The sequence below is a fragment of the Balaenoptera ricei genome, chromosome 10, assembly GCF_028023285.1.
Source record: "Balaenoptera ricei isolate mBalRic1 chromosome 10, mBalRic1.hap2, whole genome shotgun sequence".
Lineage (NCBI taxonomy): Eukaryota > Metazoa > Chordata > Mammalia > Artiodactyla > Balaenopteridae > Balaenoptera > Balaenoptera ricei.
This window is the reverse complement of record NC_082648.1, coordinates 6412841-6432477: the sequence shown is the minus strand read 5'-3', so window position 1 is coordinate 6432477 and position 19637 is coordinate 6412841. Positions and strand designations below refer to the sequence as shown.

Below are 19637 nucleotides of genomic sequence, written 5' to 3'. Positions count from 1 at the left end.
AAGTGTCTCCCTATGTCCTCCGCCCTCCACACCCCCCTCCCGCCCAGCCCAGCCCAGCCAAGCCCTAGGTGCTCTCATAAGGCCGTCTCTGTGAATGTCTGCATGTTTGTCTTTCTCCGTGCATATTTCTGTGCCTCTGTCCAGTGTGCCTGCTCTAGTTTGTCTTCTATGAGCCATTCCACCCGCCAAGCCTCTGACCATCCCCTTTGCCACCACAGCACACTGGACACAGAGGTTTCCATGGTGACACTTCAGACTTTAATACATTTTGCTAGGGATGATGGAAGGTGAGTCAGGCATCTGGTCACTTGGATGAGAGACAGCAGGGGTTCCATCTCCCCAGAGTCTGGAGGCAGCTGCCTCAGGCTCAGGGACAGAACGAGGTGTTACCCACCCAGGTCCCCCCCCCCCACCCAAGTCCAGCAGGCCCACTTGGGCTCACAGGGTCAGCTGGGGGAAGATGGGGTTACCTGGGTCCCAAGATCCTCCCCAAGCTCTTGCACTCCCCTCACCTCCTGTCAGGGAGCAGCGTCGCCCTGCACTTAGCCCCAAAGGAAGTCCAACGACTCTGCTATCAGGGGACCCAAGGGAGAGTCGGCGGGGTGAGACTCCCAGCGGCCTGGGCCGGCGAGGAGAGGGCCCTGGCGAGGCCGTCGGAGAAGGCAAAGGTGTCTCGTCAATGAAGGTGGTGATCTCCTCTCGGAAGAAGCCTGGACCCCGTGGGGGTCCCCCACCTGACCCCAGAACCCCGCCCTCCAGGAATTGGCGAAGGCTGGCCAGCCCCCCACCTTCAGCCTCCTCCTCCTCCTCCTCATCCTCCAGCCTTTGTCTTTGTCCCAGGTACTCAGGAGGGCCCCCTAGGGCCCGGCTCTGGGCTGGGAGGACCCGGATGTCATCAGAGGATGACCACTTGTGCAGGAAGGAGCCAGGTGCCCGAGGAGTAGAGAAGATGTTGGTCTCATCGTGGGACAGGCGGCGGGACAGAGGGACCTGGGGAGAGGAGCAAGTAGACCCAGGGGTGCTGCCGGGACAAAGGGGGTAGAGGCAGGAACCAAAGTGGGGACTCTGCAAGATGGCTCCACCCCTTACACTTCTGCAAAACACCCTCTGATGGGCAAACCTGGTTCTGAGCGGTCTGAAGGGGAGCCTCCCTTGCCATGCCTTCCTTTCACCTACTCCTCATGTGCCCTGCAGGCTGGGGCTAGGGAATAGGGGGTCGGGATGGATAGCAGGGACTGGAGAAAAGTAGTGAGGGGATACCCAGAATAGGAGGTGTACTGCCTAGTCCCATACCTGTAAGTAGTGGACCCTCTCAAGAGGGGGAAAGAGCATGTGCCTTCCAGGAAGCAGCTTCACTTGGGTAGGGTCCCTGCCCCCTGGTCCCGCGGCCCCGTTGGCATCAAAGCGAACTTTGCACACTCGGCCATCTGCATAGTCATCGCAGCCCCCATCTAGGAGAAAAAAGGGGCAGGGTGGTTACAGGCAGGGAATGCCCACTTCCCCACCCCCTTCAAAAGCTCCCACCCCCTTATAAGCTCCCCAGAGAATCCTGTTTCCATTAGTCTGTAAGCTCCAAGAGGAAGACAAGAGTGGCCAACGTCTGTTGCATTCAGTGCTGAATCCCTAGCGATTCATACATATAGACACACTTATCTGAAACAGTTACCCCTGGCCCCCCAATCCCACGCCAGGAGCTGTCCCTGTAGCTGGGGAGTCTCTCTCAGGAAGCTTAGCTTTCCCTTGGTTCCACAGCCTTCCTTTATGGTTGTGTTAGTTCTCTGGACTGTTTCTTAGGCTCGGCGGAGGCAGAGCTGGCTAGCGTGGCCTTCGAGGGGGAACAGACACCGAGAGGAGGAAGCAGTGGGTGTGCATCGGGGTGATGATTGGGGAGAGGGGAGCCACGAGTCAACCCAGGGGCGCGGCAGGTTCTGTCCAGCAGGGGGCACTCCAGGGCAGCCCGTCCCCACAAGGAAAAGGGCTGGTAGAAAAGGGCAGGAAAGGGAGCCGACGCCTAGGAAAGCGAAAGCCCAGTCCCTCCTCTGACCGTCGTCGCCATCCTCCTCGGACATGATAGCCACGCACTGCTCCCACACCGTGCGCACGTCGGCGCGGTAGCGCTCGCAGGACCAGATGAAGGAAGGCAGCAGCAGCGTCTGTGCCATGGAGCACCACAGCACAGCCAGCACCATCCAGGGGGGAGCCGAGTCCGACTTCAGGGAGAAGAAGCTCACCACCTGGCAGGAGGATGGAGAGTGGCCCCGGGTCAGGGCCCAGAGCCGAGGGGGCCCACTCGACCCCAGATCCGACATCTTAGTGCAGCCGGGGGCGGGGAGGGCAAGAAGTCAGGAGCGGATGGTCCGGATCACATAGGGTCAGGACAGAGGCAAAGTTGGAGGTGAAGAAGGTTGAACAGAGGGGAAGGGATTGACTCAGAGGAAGATCAGGAGAGAGTACTGGAGAGAAAGCCCAGGGGTCCAGAGGGAGAGGAGCAGACACTGTACAGTAAACTTGAAGACAGACAGAAATAGGGACTAGATGGGGATACAGAAAGCTGGGGGGGGGGGTGGTGAGCTCTCTGGGGTTGCCACCCAGGGGTGCTCAAGACTCTGTTGTATCCAGAGGGAGTTCGGGAGTGGAGTGTGGAGCTTGGCAGCTGGGTGATAGGTCTGGGGGGCTGAATAGTGGAGCTGCAGGATAGATGATGGAGCCAGAGGACAGGGAGTGGGACGGAAGGATGGATGATGGAGTTGAGTACTGGTCACTGGAGAACAGGCTACGGAGCTGGGCTAATGGGAACTAGGAGATGGATGATGGAGATGGGGGTTCACAAGTGGGGCTGGGTAGAGGAGAGGAAGATGGATGATGGAGTTAGAGGTCAGGTGATCATGCTGGGGTCTGGATATTGGAGACAGCAGGTGGGGGGAGAGCCCCAATCTCACCAAGATGGGCACCCCTGTGAGTGAGTCATAGAGAAAGACGATGGCGCTGACCAAGTTGGTGACCTGCAGGGATGTCTTGGCCGACTCGGACCCATCCAGCGAGGACCGCCGCTTCCCTCGGGCATCTTCCACCACAATGGCCGGCACCTCAAAGGCTGGCCGGGTGCCCAACCCCCCTGGCCCACCCCCCTTGGCCCCGCCCCCAGCCCCCGCTCTCCGGGCCTGTTGAGCCCTCCGGGGCCGGGCCCACAGCGTCTGGTAGAAGGTGATGGCCACACAGACCAGCCCCATGACAATGCCCCCAAGTAGCAAGAGGCTGAAGCAGACGCCAAAGCCGAGGCCGATCTTGGAGACTATGAACTGGCAGCCGCGGGCGTAGTAGCGCTCGCCGTTGTTGTGCCAGCCAATGGAGGGCAGTGTGGAGAGGATGAAGCTGACCATCCAGATGCCCACGACCGCGTGCAGCGCCTGCTTCTTGGCGTTGCTGAGGCGGTAGTTGACGGGCCAACGCACCATCCACATGCGGTGGTAGGAGAGCGAGGCGACGGTGAAGCAGGTGGCCAGGGCCAGCGTGTAGTAGGTGGACACAAAGACCTTGCAGATGCTCTCGTTCCAGTCATAGTCGGAGGAGGCCTGGCGCCGGAGCTGCACCACAGCGAAGGTGGTGAGGGGCACGGCCGCCATGAGGATGTGCGTGCCTGCCAGGAAGCAGAGCAGCAGCTCCAGCGGCTTGTGCTTCTGCTGCTTGGCCGAGATGCTGAGGATGATCCAGGCGTTGGCCAGCAGGGCCAGGAGCCCGCAGGCCAGCCAGGACAAGGCGTTTGAGCGGAGGGAGGCCTCCTCTGCCCCCGGCCCACCCCGAGCCATCCTTCGTCGGTCCCCCCACCCCCCTTGAACTCTTGGGGGTGGGGGCGAGGTCTCACCCAGGAGCCCCACTCACACACACCCCCATGATGCCCACAGTCCTTGCCCTGGAGTGAGGCAGGCCGCCCCTAGGCCTACCCTAGCGCTCAGCATTGCACGACTGACCCAGCTAAGGTCAGGTGTGGAGGACAGGGGAGGGGACTGAGGGTCAGCAGAGGTGGTCCTCCGCCTCCATGCTGGGTGGGACCCTTCCAGAAGTATCCCTGTAGTTGATGGGGGAGGCAAGCTGACCGCTTTCCCAACTAGGAGGCTGGCTGGGAAGCCCTGGTCCCCATGTCAGGACTTCCAGCTGTCTTCTGCCTCTGGTGCTTGGCCAGTCAGGGGTCTTCTGGATGTCTCAAGGGGCATGGGGGCGGGGCTCAGCCTCCTGGGCACACTGCAAGGGAGAGATGAGGTGTGGAAGGGGCGGAGCAAAGGTTGGGTCTAGGCTGGTCTCCAGCTGGCACCCAAGGCTCCCTTCTCTTGAAATGATAGAAATGACTGGTTACTAGGGGTCATGGGGTCATTCGGAACATTCTCCTGCCTTAAAGCAGATGGTCAAACACCCCACACAGATGAGAGCCCTGCTTTCCAGACCTCCAGGAAAGAAGGTATTCTGACCTCCTGTCTCCCATCCTTCGTCAGCCATTTTTCCTGCTTCTGGCGCCCCCGGGTCCCTCTTTCTGTCCCCTGCTCAGCACTCCTCAACCGCTATCTTCACATCCCTGAATCTCTCCTCAGAGCTACCATGGCAGAGGCAAGACTTGTTTCTTCTTGAGGGCTCACTGGAAACTGGGATATGGTATTACAGCCATTCCCCAACCTTCCAGGCTCCTGGGTCCAGGGGTCCAGGTGCTCAGTTCCATCTCCCCAAGCCTGCATGATCACCCGCCCACTCACCGGGTATCTGGGAAGATGGGAGAAAGGAAGCTGGGACCGAGGCGGGGGTGGGGTGGGGTGGGGGGTGGCAGGGAACCCGAAGGCAGGGGAACCACTGACATCAGAAGCATCCAGAAAAGGAAAGAGGGGGAACTAGGGGGAAAAAGGAGAGTTTGAACAGAAGAGAAGGAAAGAGGGGGCAAAGTGATAGTATTTGAAAATAGAAGGAAAAGCCAAGAGACCCCTGGAGAGGAGGCTTTGGGGGGAGGTGAGGGGGGGATGGAGGGAGGGAGCAGGGAATAGGGAGGCTGAGAAGAAAAGCCCAGTGTTCAATAAGGTTCGGACTCCCTCCACCTCATAGACCCCCACTCTTTCCTCCCCTACCCTGAGCCTCAGTTTCCCTCTGATGGGAAGGAAGATGTTCTGGATTTGGTGACTCTGAGCTTCATTGAGCCCTGGGGAGGGGTTCAGAGGAACTCGAGTGAGAGCCTGAAGAGAGTGGAGGCAGGAAGGATCGGCATAATGGTTTTGGGGTAAGCGAGGTAAAAATGGGGCACATCAGTGGTAGGGTCTGTTGCCTGTAGCAGACCCTTAGACTCTTGCCCTCCGCAAGAGGTCCTAGTCCATCCCCCACCTTTGTCTTCCCTCGGAGCCCAGTACACCCTAGTTGCCATGGCAATGGCCAGCTAGAGGGAGATGGAGGGAATTGGTCAGGAGTGCCCCCCACCTCCCCTCCAGCCTTGGACCCCTTCCCATCCACACCCACCCAGGCCCAGAGGGTGGGCTCAGGAAGAAAGAGCTGGGGACTCGGGGAGGGAGGGAGGCAGGAAGGATGTGAAGGACAGAGAGAGGAGGCGAAGGACGGAGAGAGATCAGAGGAAGGTGGGAGGGGGTCCGGGGGACTCCAGGGCAGAAAGGGGTCCCTCGCCCTGCCCTTCGGGGTGAAGGGGTAAGGTCAGGCGGCTCCTCCCTCCTGCCTGCCACCCACCGCGGTCTCCAGGGCAGAAACAGCAGGTGGCTGGGGAGGAGGGGCCGGCCCGAGGGGAGAGGAGGCGGCGGGGGGGAGAGGGGAGGGGACCACGGGGGACAGGGCCGGGGTCGCCTTACCTCGGGCTGCGCCCAGCACTGCCATGGAGACAGCACTCCCGACGCGGCTCTCCCCGGCTCCCGCCGCCTGCCGGCTCCAGCTCGCCGCCCTCCTCCCTCCTCCCTCCTCCCTCCGGGCCTCCCTCCTCCCGCCCGTCCCAGCCTCTCCGTTCGGCCCCCTACGTCCCTCCGAGCCCCTCTCTCCCGGGGTCCTGCCGCCGCAGCCCCGGGTCGGGACGGAGGCGAGCCTTGAGGGGCGGGGGCGAGCGCGGGGCGGGGGACCGGACGGTGGGGACTTGGAGGGGGAGGGGCGAAGAAGGCGCCAGGAGGGAGGGGGCGAGGAGGACGGCGGGGAACCGGCTTCATTGGAGAACTGGATCGTGTCCTGCCCCCACCCCACCCGGTTTTCAACACGAACTCAAGCTCGATGAGGCAGCTGGTGTTGCTCGGGGAGTTGGACACGTGTGTCACCGAGTGTCACTGTGTGTATCTGTAAGGGCTGTGCCCGGGGGGAACCTCACGCGGGCATGTGCTGGAGGCTGCCGAGTGAGGGGCGCTGGTGAGGACGCTGGGGCCGCTTGCGGGATGTGGGGTACACAGGCTGAAAGAAAGCACCCCACCAATACACACCGCTTCCCCCTCCTGGAGCACAGATTCACACTTGCGTGGGCGACACACACAATTCTCCCGCACACATCACAGGTTTTCACGAGCAGGGCACACACAGCCCCTGCTGCAGTCTCTCCCCTTCAGTGTATCACACACCCGCACACTCAGGGCCCTCCGGGGTGGGGAGGTGGGTAATCGGCCTCCAGAGGATTTTTCCCTCCCCAGGGAAACTTCGTCTCCTTCCTGGGGCAAGCCTGGCAACCTCTCCTCTGGGTCTGACCCCACAGATCAGAAGATTCCAGGTCCCCAGAAAAGAGTCATCTCTCTCTCTCTCTCTCTCTCTCTCTCTCACACACACACACACACACACACACACACACAAATGAAGGAGAGCATCTTCCTTAAAGTCAGTCTCTTGGATTTTTCTGTCAGATCAGGGAGGCAGGGGTGGGGAGTGGGCAGGAATACAAAGCAAGCCATGGGGAGCCCTGGAGACAACCGGGTGTTCTTCCTGGAAGAGGCAAGCTGGAAGGAAAGGAAAAAGGGAAAAGGGTAGGGACTGCGGGAGGTGGTGAGAAAGGGAAGGGAGGAGAGAGAGGCAGAGGAGGCTGGGGATCCTGAGAGAAATGGATCAAGAAGAGGAGGAAGAAGAAAACTTGTAAACCCAATTTTCTTGTCCCCTGATTCATTTGGGGGAGGGATGAAGGGGGGTATGGGGCAGGGAGACTGAGGCCCAGGGGGTATCTCTGAGGCCCAGAGGTACCCTCAGAGGGTTCACTCTCTGGCCAGCTCCCCACCCTGTCCCCCTGGCAAAGCTCACCTTCTAGAAGGTTCTGATAGGGTGAGTGGCGGGTCACTGGACACTCTCCCACAGGGCCTGTGCTCGCAGCCTGTGCCCTGATTAGGAGAACTGCAGGTTTTGTCCTCTGGTAACAGGATTCTGCTGCCTGCAGGTGACGAAGGAGGGATCCTAGGCAGGGAGGCCCTGAACTCTCTGAGGCAACCTCCCTGCGGTGAAGGGAATCCAAGGTACATACCGGGCATCTATGACCAGCCAACTGCAGAGATCTGTGTGGTATTTGTCCCTGTGTCCAAGAGATAGCAGTGGACCTAGAGGTCAAGAGACCTGGGCTCGTCCACGTACTAGCCGTGTGAACCTCGGCAATCATCTGACCTCTCTGCATTCCATTTCTGGTCTATAAACTGGAGATGATAATCTTGGTCCTGTCACTACCAGTCTTGTGGGATTTTCATGAGGTTCAAATAGACAAAGGATGTGAAACTGATTTGTAGACAGCGCCACGCTGCTTGGGTGGTAAGGAACTGTATCTGCGCACGAGTGTGCCCAGGGTGCTGGTCTGTGCTCAGGTCAGGATGTAAGTCTGTGGTTCTGCTAACACAGGGTAAGACGCAGGCAGAATGAAGCAGCACAGGCCGGCAGTCAGGAGCCTTTGGATCTGGATCCGTCCTTGACTGGCTGTGTGATCTTGGGCTAGTCCCTGCCTTCTCTGGTCCCAGGGTCCTCTCTCGTACAGTGACAGCCCTGTGCTTCGTGCTTCAGACACCCAGCCTCACTCTCCAGGCCAGGCAGGGCTGGTCCCACGTGCTCCCCTGAGATCCAAGTGAGCAGTGAGGGAGAGGGTCGCGAAGAAATCGTCAAAGAAGGGCTAGGGTTTGAGTGAAAAGGAAACGGGGAAGAGGGCGTGAGTGAGCCTCTGGAAGAGCGGACCCAAGGCCCACTGGACGGGGAGGGCAGGAAACAGACAGAGGCGCTATGCCGGCTATGTTCATCTGGTCCGCAGGCCCAGGAGACCAACAGGAGACGCAGGGCGAGCCAGCTGGGGAGGCTGCAGGTGGGACGCTCCTCCTGGCTGGGGCCTCAGGTGAGATTACACGTCTTCTGGAGCCGGCTGGAGGGACGAAGAATACGAGGAGCACGTCTGTTCCTCCCCAACCCCTTGCTTTCCAGGCCCTCCGTGGCTCCCAGACCCTGCTTTTCTCTTCCAGCTCAGTGATGGCCTCCGGACACATCGCAGGCCCCCTGCCCCTCACCTCGCCGTCCTCCACCTCCTGGGCCATCCCTGCCCGCTTCTCTCCTCGCCACCACCTCCCTCTAGCCCCCATCTCCTCCTCTCTTCCTCCCCTCCTCCTCTCTTCCTCCCCTCCCTTCCCTCTCTTCCTCCCCTCCCTTCCCTCTCTTCCTCCCCTCCCCTCCCTCTCTTCCTCCCCTCCCTTCCCTCTCTTCCTCCCCTCCCTTCCCTCTCGGCCCCCTAGTTACTGCGAGCAGTGGCACGTCTTCTTCTCGCTGAGGAGTGTCTTGATCTGAGACATCCGCTCTGCCTGGCGCTGTCCAGGGAGAAAGAGAGGAGTCGTGAGGGTCCCAGGCCTCTGAACGGGAGCTGCCCCTCGGAGGGGGGCGTGGGAGGGGCGAGGCAGTGCCTGTGGCTGAGGCCATCTGTCCCAGAATTAACTCTGCGTCTTCCTGTCTCTCCCTCCGCGTGGGATCTGGGACGGGGCCCAGCTGGCAGCGAGGCAGCCGAGCGGTGGGCAGAGGGAGCCAGAGCAGAAGCAGGTCACAGATGCAGGACATCCTTGCTGCCTACAGGCCTCAGGTGCTCGAGTGCCCTGCGGGGGAACGAGGGGGTCTGGGGAGGCTCACTCACCCTGCGGTGCCAGCATTTAACAGAGAAGATGCAAAATCCAACGAGAAGCAGAAGGCTGGTGATCCCCCCCAGCACCACAGCCAGAAGCTTCGGCCAGGCGTGGGTGAGCACTGGGGGCAAGACTGCAAGAGAAAGAGCTGTGCTCAGCTCCCTGCCCGCTCAGTCAGGCACAGGGCACGCGGCGGGGGGGGGGGGGGGGGGGGGGGGCGGCCCGAGGAGGGAGGGCCTCGTTGCCCTGCCACACTTGGGTCTGGTCCTTGGGCTGGGAGAGCGGGGCAGGGTGCACGGGGCCCCCAGGGGCCCCCAGGGCCGGAAGGGAAAGGCTGCGGAAGGGGTTTTAAGGTTTAGACACTGCACTGTACCCTGGGGAGCTAGAAGCGGTGGTCCACGCCATGTGCCGTGCGCATGAATGTGTGTATGTGTGTGTGTGTCTGTCTGGGTTTGAAGAGGAGCCAGGGAGGGGGCTCTTGGTCAGGTGGGCCCCACTCCTGGGCTGTAGACCTTAGGGAGATGGGAGCTTGCAGGACTACAAGAGCCCAGGACCACCCCCACCTCACCTCATCACCCCTGTGTCCAGGCACCATACCTATAACCCACCCATCTCAGAGCAGCTGGGAGGCTGGGTGGTCTCCACCAGCCTTGGGAGGGTCCCGCAGTGGAGGAGGGAGGGGCTCGGGGTTAGGCCACGGAATCTGGACTCTCACTCACTCTTGACCTTGGATTCCAGCAGGACTTTGCCCTTGTCGCTCAGTAGACACTGCCACATCCCTGCTTCAGGGCCCAGCACCGTCACCAGCTTCTGCTGATTTGAGACCCTCGTACTCTGGTTCTCCATCTTCAAGCTCAGTGTCAGCCTGGGGGAGGTGGGTCCCAGCACCTCACAGGTCAAACTGTTTTGGGACTTAGTCACTGCAGAGGGACAAGAGCCTGAGACTGGAAGCCTGGACCTCTGGGTTCCCAGCACCTCCATGCTCTAAGGGGATTCGTAGGACAATGAAAAGGATACTTTACATTGGCATCCCTCTTTTAGCCTCTCAGAGCACATTTTCATGCAGTTATAATGGAGGAAACAGAGCTTTTGAGGTCCAACAGTCTTAGATTTGAACCCCAGCCCCACTGCTTACTATCTGTGAGTCCCTGAACAAGTTACTTACCCACCTGAGCCCCAGACAAAAATTAAATGGAGAAATACATGTAGAGCGCTTGAATGGGGCCTGGCATGTACGAAGCATCAAATATTAGCCATTATTATTTGTGAAGTTGTTATGATGATTAAGGAGATAAGGATGGGGAGAACTCAATGTGGCATCTGACATTGTCACCATCACTTTCATACTGTTATCCTTCTTAGGAGAAAGCCAACCCACAGAGGGGAGGGGCTTAGTTGGGGTCACAGAGGGTCGGGCAGAGGCAGAACTAGAGCCTGGTTCTCAGGGAGGCCCCTTGGGAATCCTAGTGGAGGCCGGCTCTTGGATGTCAGGGAAGGACAGAGGATTGCAACCTCAGTTCAAAACCAGCCCCCAAACCAGAGGGCCCTTGACTGGCTCTATCAGGCAGCCAGGGCCTAGGCATCCCTTTGGGGGCCTGTCCTGCATTGGAGGGTCCCAGGGCCAGGTCCCTCCACCTCCGCCCCGCCCTCGCCTTCTCAGCCTAGCCCCTCACCTCTCATGACCACGAGGTTCACTTCCTGATACAACTTCCCCTTGGTGAGATCCAGGGTCAGGTTTCCAGAACCTGCGTACTGCGGCAAAGCCCGGGGCAGAGTGAGGTGGAGCGGGAGCTTGTCGCTCATGAGCAGCTTGAGGTCCTTGCGAGCCTTTTCCACAGTCACCTTCCTGTTCTTCAAGGTGAAGGTGATCCAGGACTGGGGGGAGGAATTCCCCTTTGCCTGCAGCCAACACAGCTCCCCGCTCAGATTTTCATCTTCAAATGTGAGTGGGAAGGAAAAGTTCATCTGCTCCCCCTCCTTTGCATAGACTGTGCTGGAGACCTCCTGGAAGGCTGGAGGGGGACGGGAGAGAACCTGGGTCCATACGCAGGCACGCGGCGGGTAGGCACGTGGTGGGGGGAGACGGGAGGAGACCAGGTGAGTCCAAACACCTAGGCTGCCATTCGGGCGCTTAAATTCCCATCTACCTCTCCTCTCCTCTCTCAGCTCTGCACCCCAGGGAGGTCCCACGGCAGCACCCCCTCTCCCTAGAAGCCCTCCTAGAACAGCCCAGCCACAAGGGGCCTCTCCCTCCTCAAGATCCTGGAGCACGGAGGCCATTTGGCCTGTACCACTTGGGTACATAAGTTATCACCCTTCACAAGATAAGAGCAGATACTGGCTGACTATGTGCCAGGCGCTGTTCTAAGTGCATTCCATACATTACTTCTCCCCATAACACGACAAGGTAGGCTAGACCATCCCTGTTTTACAGATGCGGAAACCAAGGCACAGAGAGGTTCAGTAACTTGCCTAAGGCCACACGGTTAAGCCAGAGCCAGGATTTCAACCAGAGTCCACACACTTCACCACCACACTACCCTACCGTGTGTCCCATAAGCACCTGGAGGACAGGATCTGGGGTAGTGCCTGCCTTCTGGGCTCTTTTTTTTCCGTCCTGATGCCTAGCTCAGGAGGCATCAAATTTGCAACGTCAAATTTCATCAGGGCTGGCTTGCTGCTGTGAGTGTCCCTGAATGAGTGGCTTTGCCAACTTGGTGGGAGGGGGGAGCTGAGGCAATGGAGAACATAGACGCCCTTGACAGCCCTCCTTTGGGGCTTCCTCCTGGGTCTCTGGGGTCCCTCACATCCTCACATCCCCTGTCCCTTCCTTCCCCCATGTCCACTACCCTGAGGCATGGCTGTAAATCAGCATCTTGAGGGAGAGAGGGCCCAGTATGTCCCCCAGGGCAGACTTCTGCTGCAGGGGGCCCTGGCGCTGGCCTCCTTCCACCCGCACCCCACACCAGACCCAGAAGCGAAGCGGCAGCGAGAGCAGAGGGAGCGTCTGTCAGGCAGGGGGGCCTGCGGGGGAGGGGCGCGCCTCTTACCCAGCACCAGGATGTGTTTGCTGAACACCAGCGTCTGCTGGTCCTGGGAGACGGTACATGTCCAGGTGCCACTGTCCTGCAACCCCACCTGGGGCAGTGACAGACTCTTGGCCTCATTCTTCCTTTTATTCCCTGGACCTTTCCATTGCACTGAAGGGTTACTACCAGAGGGGCCTTCCAAGGTCATGGTCAGGCTCTGTCCCAGCATCAAGTGGGTGTCCGAGCTGGCAGTCACTGTGGGGGAAGCAGGCCAGTTGTGTCACACACAATCACCATCTCCAAGGAGAAGGGAAGAAGCCAGGAGACCAAGGGTGTCTCTCCGTTACCCCCATCCCAACATCTCCCTTCTGCCCATCCCCAGCCCAAGGCAGCGTTTCCCTCTCCCCTCCCCCTCTCCTTGCCTCTCTCAGTCCTCCCTCCTTGTCTCTCTCAGTCCTCCCTCCTTGTCTCTCTCGGTCCTCCCTCTGTCTCCTGCCTTTCCATCCCCTTCACCCCCACCCCTAGGTCTCTTCGACTCCCCCTGCCTGACCCAAGGCCTGAGGAGGGGTTGAGGAGACGCGGCGGCCTGTCTGATCAGTCTCTGGACTGTTGAAATGCCACCAGCTCAGGCCCTGGTTTGGGTACAGGGATGGGAGCCAAGGAGGAAGGGAGATTGGCTGGAGGGGTGTCCTCATCCCAGGCTGCCCCACTCACATCTGAACACTTGCAATTCCACCTCGATCCTCTTGTCCTCCACTTCGCAGATGTAAGTCCCCGAGTCAGATACTTCAAGATCCTTGATGACCAGAGGAAAGTATCCTTGGTCCCACAGGTTTCTTTTTGATTCGACTCGAGAGTTCAGGTTGGAGGGACCTGGGAGTAGAACGCCACCGTATTGAGGACGTTGGGGTACCCTGGAGACATGGCACCCACTGGCAAGGGCGGTGCCCACAACTCTGCTGATCTGAGTTGCTCATTTCCAGCAGAATCTGCCTCGGGTCCTAATCCGAGAAGCCCAGACTGGCGAGGAGGTCCCAACACATCCTTTTACCAGGCCAGGACAACATCTCACTAACCCAAAATATAAAATCTTATCCTCATTTAGGAGCACCTACTCCTGTAAAGTGTCCTCCAAACACTTTACATGCATCATCTCAAGTAATCTTCACAACAGTTCTGAGAAATAGGTACTGTTTTGCTTATCTTGCAAATAAGGAAACTGATGCTCAGAGAAATTAAGTAGTTGCCCAAACTCTTGCTCACACATTATTGGCAGAAACATAAACCAGTACAATTTCTTTGGAAGGTAATTTGTTTTGTTTTGGTTTTCGTTTTTAAAATTTTTATTGGAATATAGTTGATTTAAAATGTCATGTTAGTTTCTGCAGTACAGCAAAGTGAATCAGTTCTACATATACATACATCCACTCTTTTTAAAATTCTTATTCCATATAGGTCATTACAGAGTATTGAGAAGAGTTCCCTGTGCTATACAGTAGGTCCTTATTAGTTATCTATTTTATATATAGTAGTGTGTAATGTTAGTCTTAATTTCCCTATTTATCCCTTCCCCTGGAAGGTCATTTGTAATATCTACCAGAATTACAAATGCACATACAGAACTAAATGTTCACCAAGAAAGGAGAGGTTAAATAAATTAGAGTTCACCCATTCAGTGGAATGCTATAAGAGAAGAATGAGAAGGCTCTTTCTATTCTGAGATGGATCTAAGAAACATCATTAACTGAATAAAGCAAGATATTAAGCAGGCTACCATTGTTTGAAAAGGAGGGGGAAAGTTATTTAACATCTATCTATCTATCTATCTATCTATCTATCTATCTATCTATCTATCCATCCATCTATCTATCTGTCTCTCTATCTATCCTGCCTTGTATATGAACAAATATTTCTAGAGGTGAACGTAAGGAAATGGTTGCCTTGATAGTCCCTAGGGAGAGGAAGTGCATCCCCATGAGACAGGTGTGGGAGGGCTTTTCACTTTATGCCCTTTTCTACCTTTTGAATTTTGACACCAGTAAGTGGTGGAGCCAGGATTAAGATTCAGGCTGTTGGGTACACTGTGCAATACTGTCTCTGGAAAGTTCTGCAGGCACGGACATGTGGCCTCCTTCAATCTCCTCATCAGAACTAACAACCAGCACCCAGAGGGAGCTCTTCTCTTTAGCTAACCATTTTCTGGGTGCAGCAGCAGCCCCAGAGCTTCATTACAATGAAGGGCTTTAGAAGCTAAATTTGCATAGTGAACACACAGGCTTTTACTTAGAATGCATATTTGGAGGGATGGGGTGAAGGGGGCTGAGATAAAGTTCCCACCCTCAACCCCCTGGCCCTCCCCCCATTTTGGCCTTGGTGCGGGAGACTTACTGTCAAGTCGGCCGTCATTCTCCCTTCTTGCCTCTTCCAGACCTCACAGCCCCTTCCCGCTGCTCAGGTCCACTCTCTCCAGGAGACCTTTCCAGATAAACTGTAGCCCTGGGCTCACACCCACCCCAGATTTTCCTCCAGCTCTGCCCACCTCCCCTTTCATTTGTCCTGCAGGAGTCCCTACCCCACCTGCTCTCTCCCCTGGATCCATGTACTGGTTAGCTCCCCAATTTTTCTGAAATCCTACTACATTCCTTTTACAATCTACCAAACTGCTTGAAGGGGTAGCCTCCTCTGGTTCTGCCCCCGTGTCACTTCTTTCGATTCTCTCCTCCACATCTGAGCACCCTTCCCTTTTCTTCATCTTGGACTCCTATTCTGCTATCTACATTTAGGTGCTACCCCAGACTCTCTCCTGGATCCTTTTCCCCGTTTCTGTACACATTCTCAATTCCACTGCATCCCCTGTCGGCTCTGCAGATGACCCCCAGCCCCAGCCTCTCGCCTACATCCTGGGCCTACATTTCCAGTGGCCCAAGGGATGACTTTATCTGGATGTCCTGCCATCACCCAAAACTCAATTGGTTCCAAATGAAATGTAACACCCTTTCCCTAAAATAACTTTTCCTCCTTGCTTCCCTTTTAAAACGTCTTCCGAGCCTCATCATGACCCCCTTGTCCAGACTGTTCCATACCTTGTAAAAGTGATTGTACTTTGTGAAAGGTCAAAGATTATCAGTGCGTCTGGGATCAATTCATGGAGACGACCAGTACTGAACCAAGCCTTAAAAGAAGTACAGGCGGTGAGCTAGAGGAAAGGGTTGCAGCAAGGACATCTAGGAAGGGGGAAAAGCTCCAGGAAAGCCGTGCAGGCAACCACCTCAAAGCAGTGAGGAAAACAGCTGGGTGTGAGGTTTCTGGCTGGGGAGCTGCAGGAAGCGATGCTGAGGGGAAGAATGGCAGGCAGAGGCTTCCAGGCTTAGCCTAACGGACTAGGGAGTGACACATGCAAAGCATTGCTTTAGGAGCCAGTACTGCTGCAGGAGGAAGAGAATCGAAGTAGGAGAGACTGGTAGCAGAGAGAATTGCCAGGAAGCTTCCACTGTAATCCAGGGGAGGGGTATGTGGCCTTGGCTAATGAGGGTGGCGTTCCCATGAGAACAAAGAAGATGAAACAGAAAAACACTTCCACGGGAAGGAATGGCCATAAGCAGTGACTGATGGGAAATCAGGGACTGAAGTAGGGGGAAAAAAAAATTGGCTCTATGGTTCAGAAACTGGGGGAGTCAGGAGAGTGATACTGCCGTGGTCAGAGATCAGGAAGCCGGGAAGGGGAGTTGCTCTGAAGGAAATTCAAATCATAGGAACAGAACAAAAACGTCGACACAAAAGAGGTAAGAATGTTTAGAAGGGAGCACATATGTTTCAATCTCACAGGCGATCATAGAAATGCAAATTAAACCAAAAATGATATATTTTTCAACTATCAAATTAGCCAAAAAAAAAAAAAAAAGAGAGAGAGAAAGTTTTAAATATTACTATTCAGTGTCAGCAAGGGTGCTGGTGAGATAGGCACACAGTGACATTATTATCTAGACTTACTGTAAATGGCTAGAACCTTTCTGGAAGTGATCTTGCAGTATATACCAACTATTTTTAAAAGCTCATACCCTTAATTTCATTTCTAGAACTTTATCCTTAAAATGATAATTTTAAAATGCAAGCCGTGGTGACCTAAACGAGAAAGAATTCCAAAAAAGAGGGGATATATGTATACGTATAGCTGATTCACTTTGCTGTACAGTAGAAACTAACACAATATTGTAAAGCAACTATATCCCAATAAAATTTTTTTAAATGCAAGCCAAAATGTAGGTACAAAAACAATAATTACAGTGTTGTTAATAGGGTACAAGATCAGATGAAAGGATAATGGCTGTATACTAGAGCATATAAACTTGATGGACTATTAGGTTGACACCAAAAATGATATTTATAAATAATTTTTAATGAAATGGAAATATTCATAATATACATTTTTAAAGTTGTGTTAAGATCATCTTTACTTTTTCCGTTACTTATTTGAACTAAAAAAATTATACAGACTCAACACTTCTCCCTTGCCCACCCTCTTAATACTACAACTTGGTGTGGATTCCTCCATGATTTTTTCTTTGCTCATGCAGACATATATTCCACACATTGAATTTTTAAATTAAAATGGGAGTATAGGGCTTCCCTGGTGGCGCAGTGGTTGAGAATCTGCCTGCCAAAGCAGGGGACACAGGTTCGAGTCCTGGTCTGGGAAGATCCCACATGCCGCGGAGCAACTGGGCCCGTGAGCCACAACTACTGAGCCTGCGCGTCTGGAGCCTGTGCTCCGCAACAAGAGAGGCCGCGATAGTGAGAGGCCCACGCACCGTGATGAAGAATGGCACCCGCTTGCCGCAACTGGAGAAAGCCCTCGCACAGAAACGAAGACCCAACACAGCCAAAAATAAATAAATAATAAATAAATAAATTAAAAAAAAAAAAGGGAGTATATTATTGATACATACATAGCTTACTTTCTTTCTTTTTTTAAAGATTTATTTTTGGCTGCGTTGGGTCTTCGTTGCTGCACACAGGCTTTCTCTAGTTGCGGCGAGCAGGGGCTACTCTTCGTTGTGGTGCTCGGGCTTCTCATTGCGGTGGCTTCTCTCGTTGCGGAGCACCGGCTCTAGGCGCGCGGGCTTCAGTAGTTGTGGCACGTGAGCTTAGTTGCTTTGCAGCATGTGGGATCTTCCCCGACCAGGACTTGAACCCATGTCCCCTGCATTGGCAGGCGGATTCTTAACCACTGCACCACCAGGGAAGCCCATAGCTTACTTTCCACTAAACAAAATGTGCTTGACATCCTTCTAAGCATGTGTATGTGGAGCTTCTTCATTCTGTTTGTTTTGAAACTATGAAAGCTAATCTTTATACTCTGATGATTTTTTATTTTTATATTTATATTTTTATTTTTTTGACTGTGTTGGGTCTTTGTTGCTGCGCGGGCTTTCTCTAGTTGCAGCTAGCGGGGGCTACTCTTCGTTGCGGTGCGCAGGCTTCTCATTGCGGTGGCTTCCCTTGTTGCGGAGCACAGGCTCTAGGTGCGCGGGCTTCAGTAGCTGTGGCTTGCGGGCTCTAGAGCGCAGGCTTAGTAGCTGGGCTTAGTTGCTCCGCGGCATGTGGGATCTTCCCAGACCAGGGATCTAACTCATGTCCCCTGCATTAGCAGGTGGATTCTTAAGCACCGCACCACCAGGGAAGTCCCTGATTTTTTAAATTAAACATTTTACTCTGAGAAAACCGTAGATTCCCATGCAATTGTAAGAAATAGTGCAGAGAAATCTGGAGTACCCTTGACCCAGGTCACCCCAAAAGTAACAGCTTGCAAGACTATAGCACGATATCACAGCCAGGATATTGGCATTGATACAAATCAAGATGCAGAACATTTCCAGCAGCATAAAGATGTTACCCTTTTCCCTGTTCTAGCCAAACCCCCTTCCCTCCCAGACCCCTCTCCCTACTCCTGGCAATTACTAATCTGTTCTCCATTTCTATAATTTGTCATTTTAAGAATGTTATATAAATGAAATTATACAGTATGTTACCTTTTGGGATTGGCTTTTTTTTTTTTTTCACACAGCATAATTCTCTGGATATTCATCTAGGTTGTGGTCTGAATCTATAGTTCATTCTTTTTACTGCTGAAAAATAGTCCATAGCACGGATATAACCATTTACCCATTAAAGGACATCTGGGTTGTTTCTAGTTGTTGGCTATTACTAATAAGGCTGCTGTCAACAATTTTATACAGATTTCCATGTCATCATAAATCTTTATTTCTCTGGGGTAAATGTCTCCGAGTACAATTGCTGGGTTGTTGCATGTTTAGTTTTTTAAAGAAATTGCCAAACTGTTTTCCAGAGCAGCTGTACTGTTTTATACTCCCACCAACAATGTAAAAGTAAACCAGTGTCTTTGCATCCTCACTAGCACTTGGTGTTACTATTTTTTATTTTGGCCAATCTGATAGGTGTGTGGTGATATCTCATTGTGGTTTTAATTTGCATTTCCCTGATGACTAATGATGCTGAACACATTTTCATGTGCTTATTTGCCATCTCTATGTCTTCTTTGGTGAAATGTCTGTTCATGTCTTTTGCCTATTTTCCAATTGGATTTTTTTGGGGTTTTTTGTATTGAATTTTGAGAGTTGTTTACACATTCTAGATACTAGTCCTTTGTTGGATATGTAGTTTGAATATATTTTCTCACATTTTATAAATTAAGACAATTTTCCTCTTCTTAATAGAGGCTTTTGCAGAGCAAAGTTTTTTATTTTGATCAAGACCAACGTGTCGGGAATTCCCTGGCAGTCCAGTGGTTAGGACTCTGCGCTTCCACTTCAGGAGGCACAGGTTCGATCCCTGGTTGAGGAACTAAGATCCCGCGAGCCGTGTGGGATGCGGCCAAAAAAAAAAAATCAATGTGTCCATTTTTCCTTTTATGGATCATGATTTTGGTATCAAGTCTAAGAACTCTTTGCTTAGTCTAGATCCTGAAGATTTTTTCCTATGTGTTATAATTTTACATTTTACATTTAAGTTCATAGTCCATTTTTAGTTAATTTTTAAATAAGGTCTGAGACTTAGGTCAAGGGTTTGTTTGTTTGTTTGTTTTTAAATATGTACATATATATTTATTTATTTATTTGGCTGCGCCGGGTCTTAGTTTTGGCATGTGGGCTCTTAGTTGTGGCAGGCATGTGGGATTTAGTTCCCTGACCAGAGATAGAAACTGGGCCCCCAGCATTGGGAGTGTGGAGTCTTAACCACTGGACCACCAGGGAAGTCCCCAAGGGTTTGTTATTGTTGAGAGTGATTTTGTTTTTATCTATGGATGTCCAATTACTCCAGCACAATTTATTGAAAAGGCTATCTTTCCTCCATTGAATTGCTTCTGTACCTTTGTAAAAAAGAAAGTCAGTTGGGCATATTTATGAAGATCTACTTCTGGGTTCTCTATTTTGCTCCACTGATCTATGTGTCTATTCCTCTGCAATATGACAGAGTCTTGATTACTCTAGCTATATTATAAGTCTTGAAAGCAGATAGGGAC

General features: G+C 53.8%; 2 protein-coding genes across 2 annotated transcripts in view; both read right to left on the bottom strand.

Annotated features, from left to right (window-relative positions):
* Positions 1–438: 438 nt before the first annotated feature.
* Positions 439–3806, bottom strand: GPR162 (G protein-coupled receptor 162). The gene is made up of 4 exons (XM_059935228.1): positions 2940–3806; positions 2045–2234; positions 1294–1451; positions 439–990 (listed from the first exon to the last, which is right to left on the bottom strand). The coding sequence occupies exons 1-4, from the start codon at positions 3804–3806 to the stop codon at positions 439–441; spliced, it is 1767 nt and encodes a 588-aa protein (XP_059791211.1).
* A 4277-nt stretch (positions 3807–8083) lies between these two features.
* The window catches only part of CD4 (CD4 molecule), a 35371-nt gene continuing 23817 nt past the window's right edge, over positions 8084–19637 (bottom strand). Inside the window, exons 4-10 of the mRNA XM_059935221.1 lie at positions 12812–12970; positions 12119–12352; positions 10742–11080; positions 9788–9988; positions 9080–9201; positions 8695–8762; positions 8084–8326 (exon numbers count right to left, since the gene is read on the bottom strand). Coding sequence (XP_059791204.1) covers positions 8296–8326; positions 8695–8762; positions 9080–9201; positions 9788–9988; positions 10742–11080; positions 12119–12352; positions 12812–12970 — 1154 coding nt within the window. The 3' untranslated portion in view covers positions 8084–8295. The remainder of the gene's footprint in view (positions 8327–8694; positions 8763–9079; positions 9202–9787; positions 9989–10741; positions 11081–12118; positions 12353–12811; positions 12971–19637) is intronic.

Coding starts and splice junctions, on each gene's coding strand:
- GPR162 (XM_059935228.1), bottom strand. CDS start 3,806: ATGGCTCGGGGTGGGCCGGGGGCAGAGGAGGCCTCCCTCCGCTCAAAC. Junction 2,235..2,939: donor TCACAGGGGTGCCCATCTTG/GTGAGATTGGGG, acceptor TCCTCCTGCCAG/GTGGTGAGCTTCTTCTCCCT. Junction 1,452..2,044: donor CGAGGAGGATGGCGACGACG/GTCAGAGGAGGG, acceptor TTTTTCTCCTAG/ATGGGGGCTGCGATGACTAT.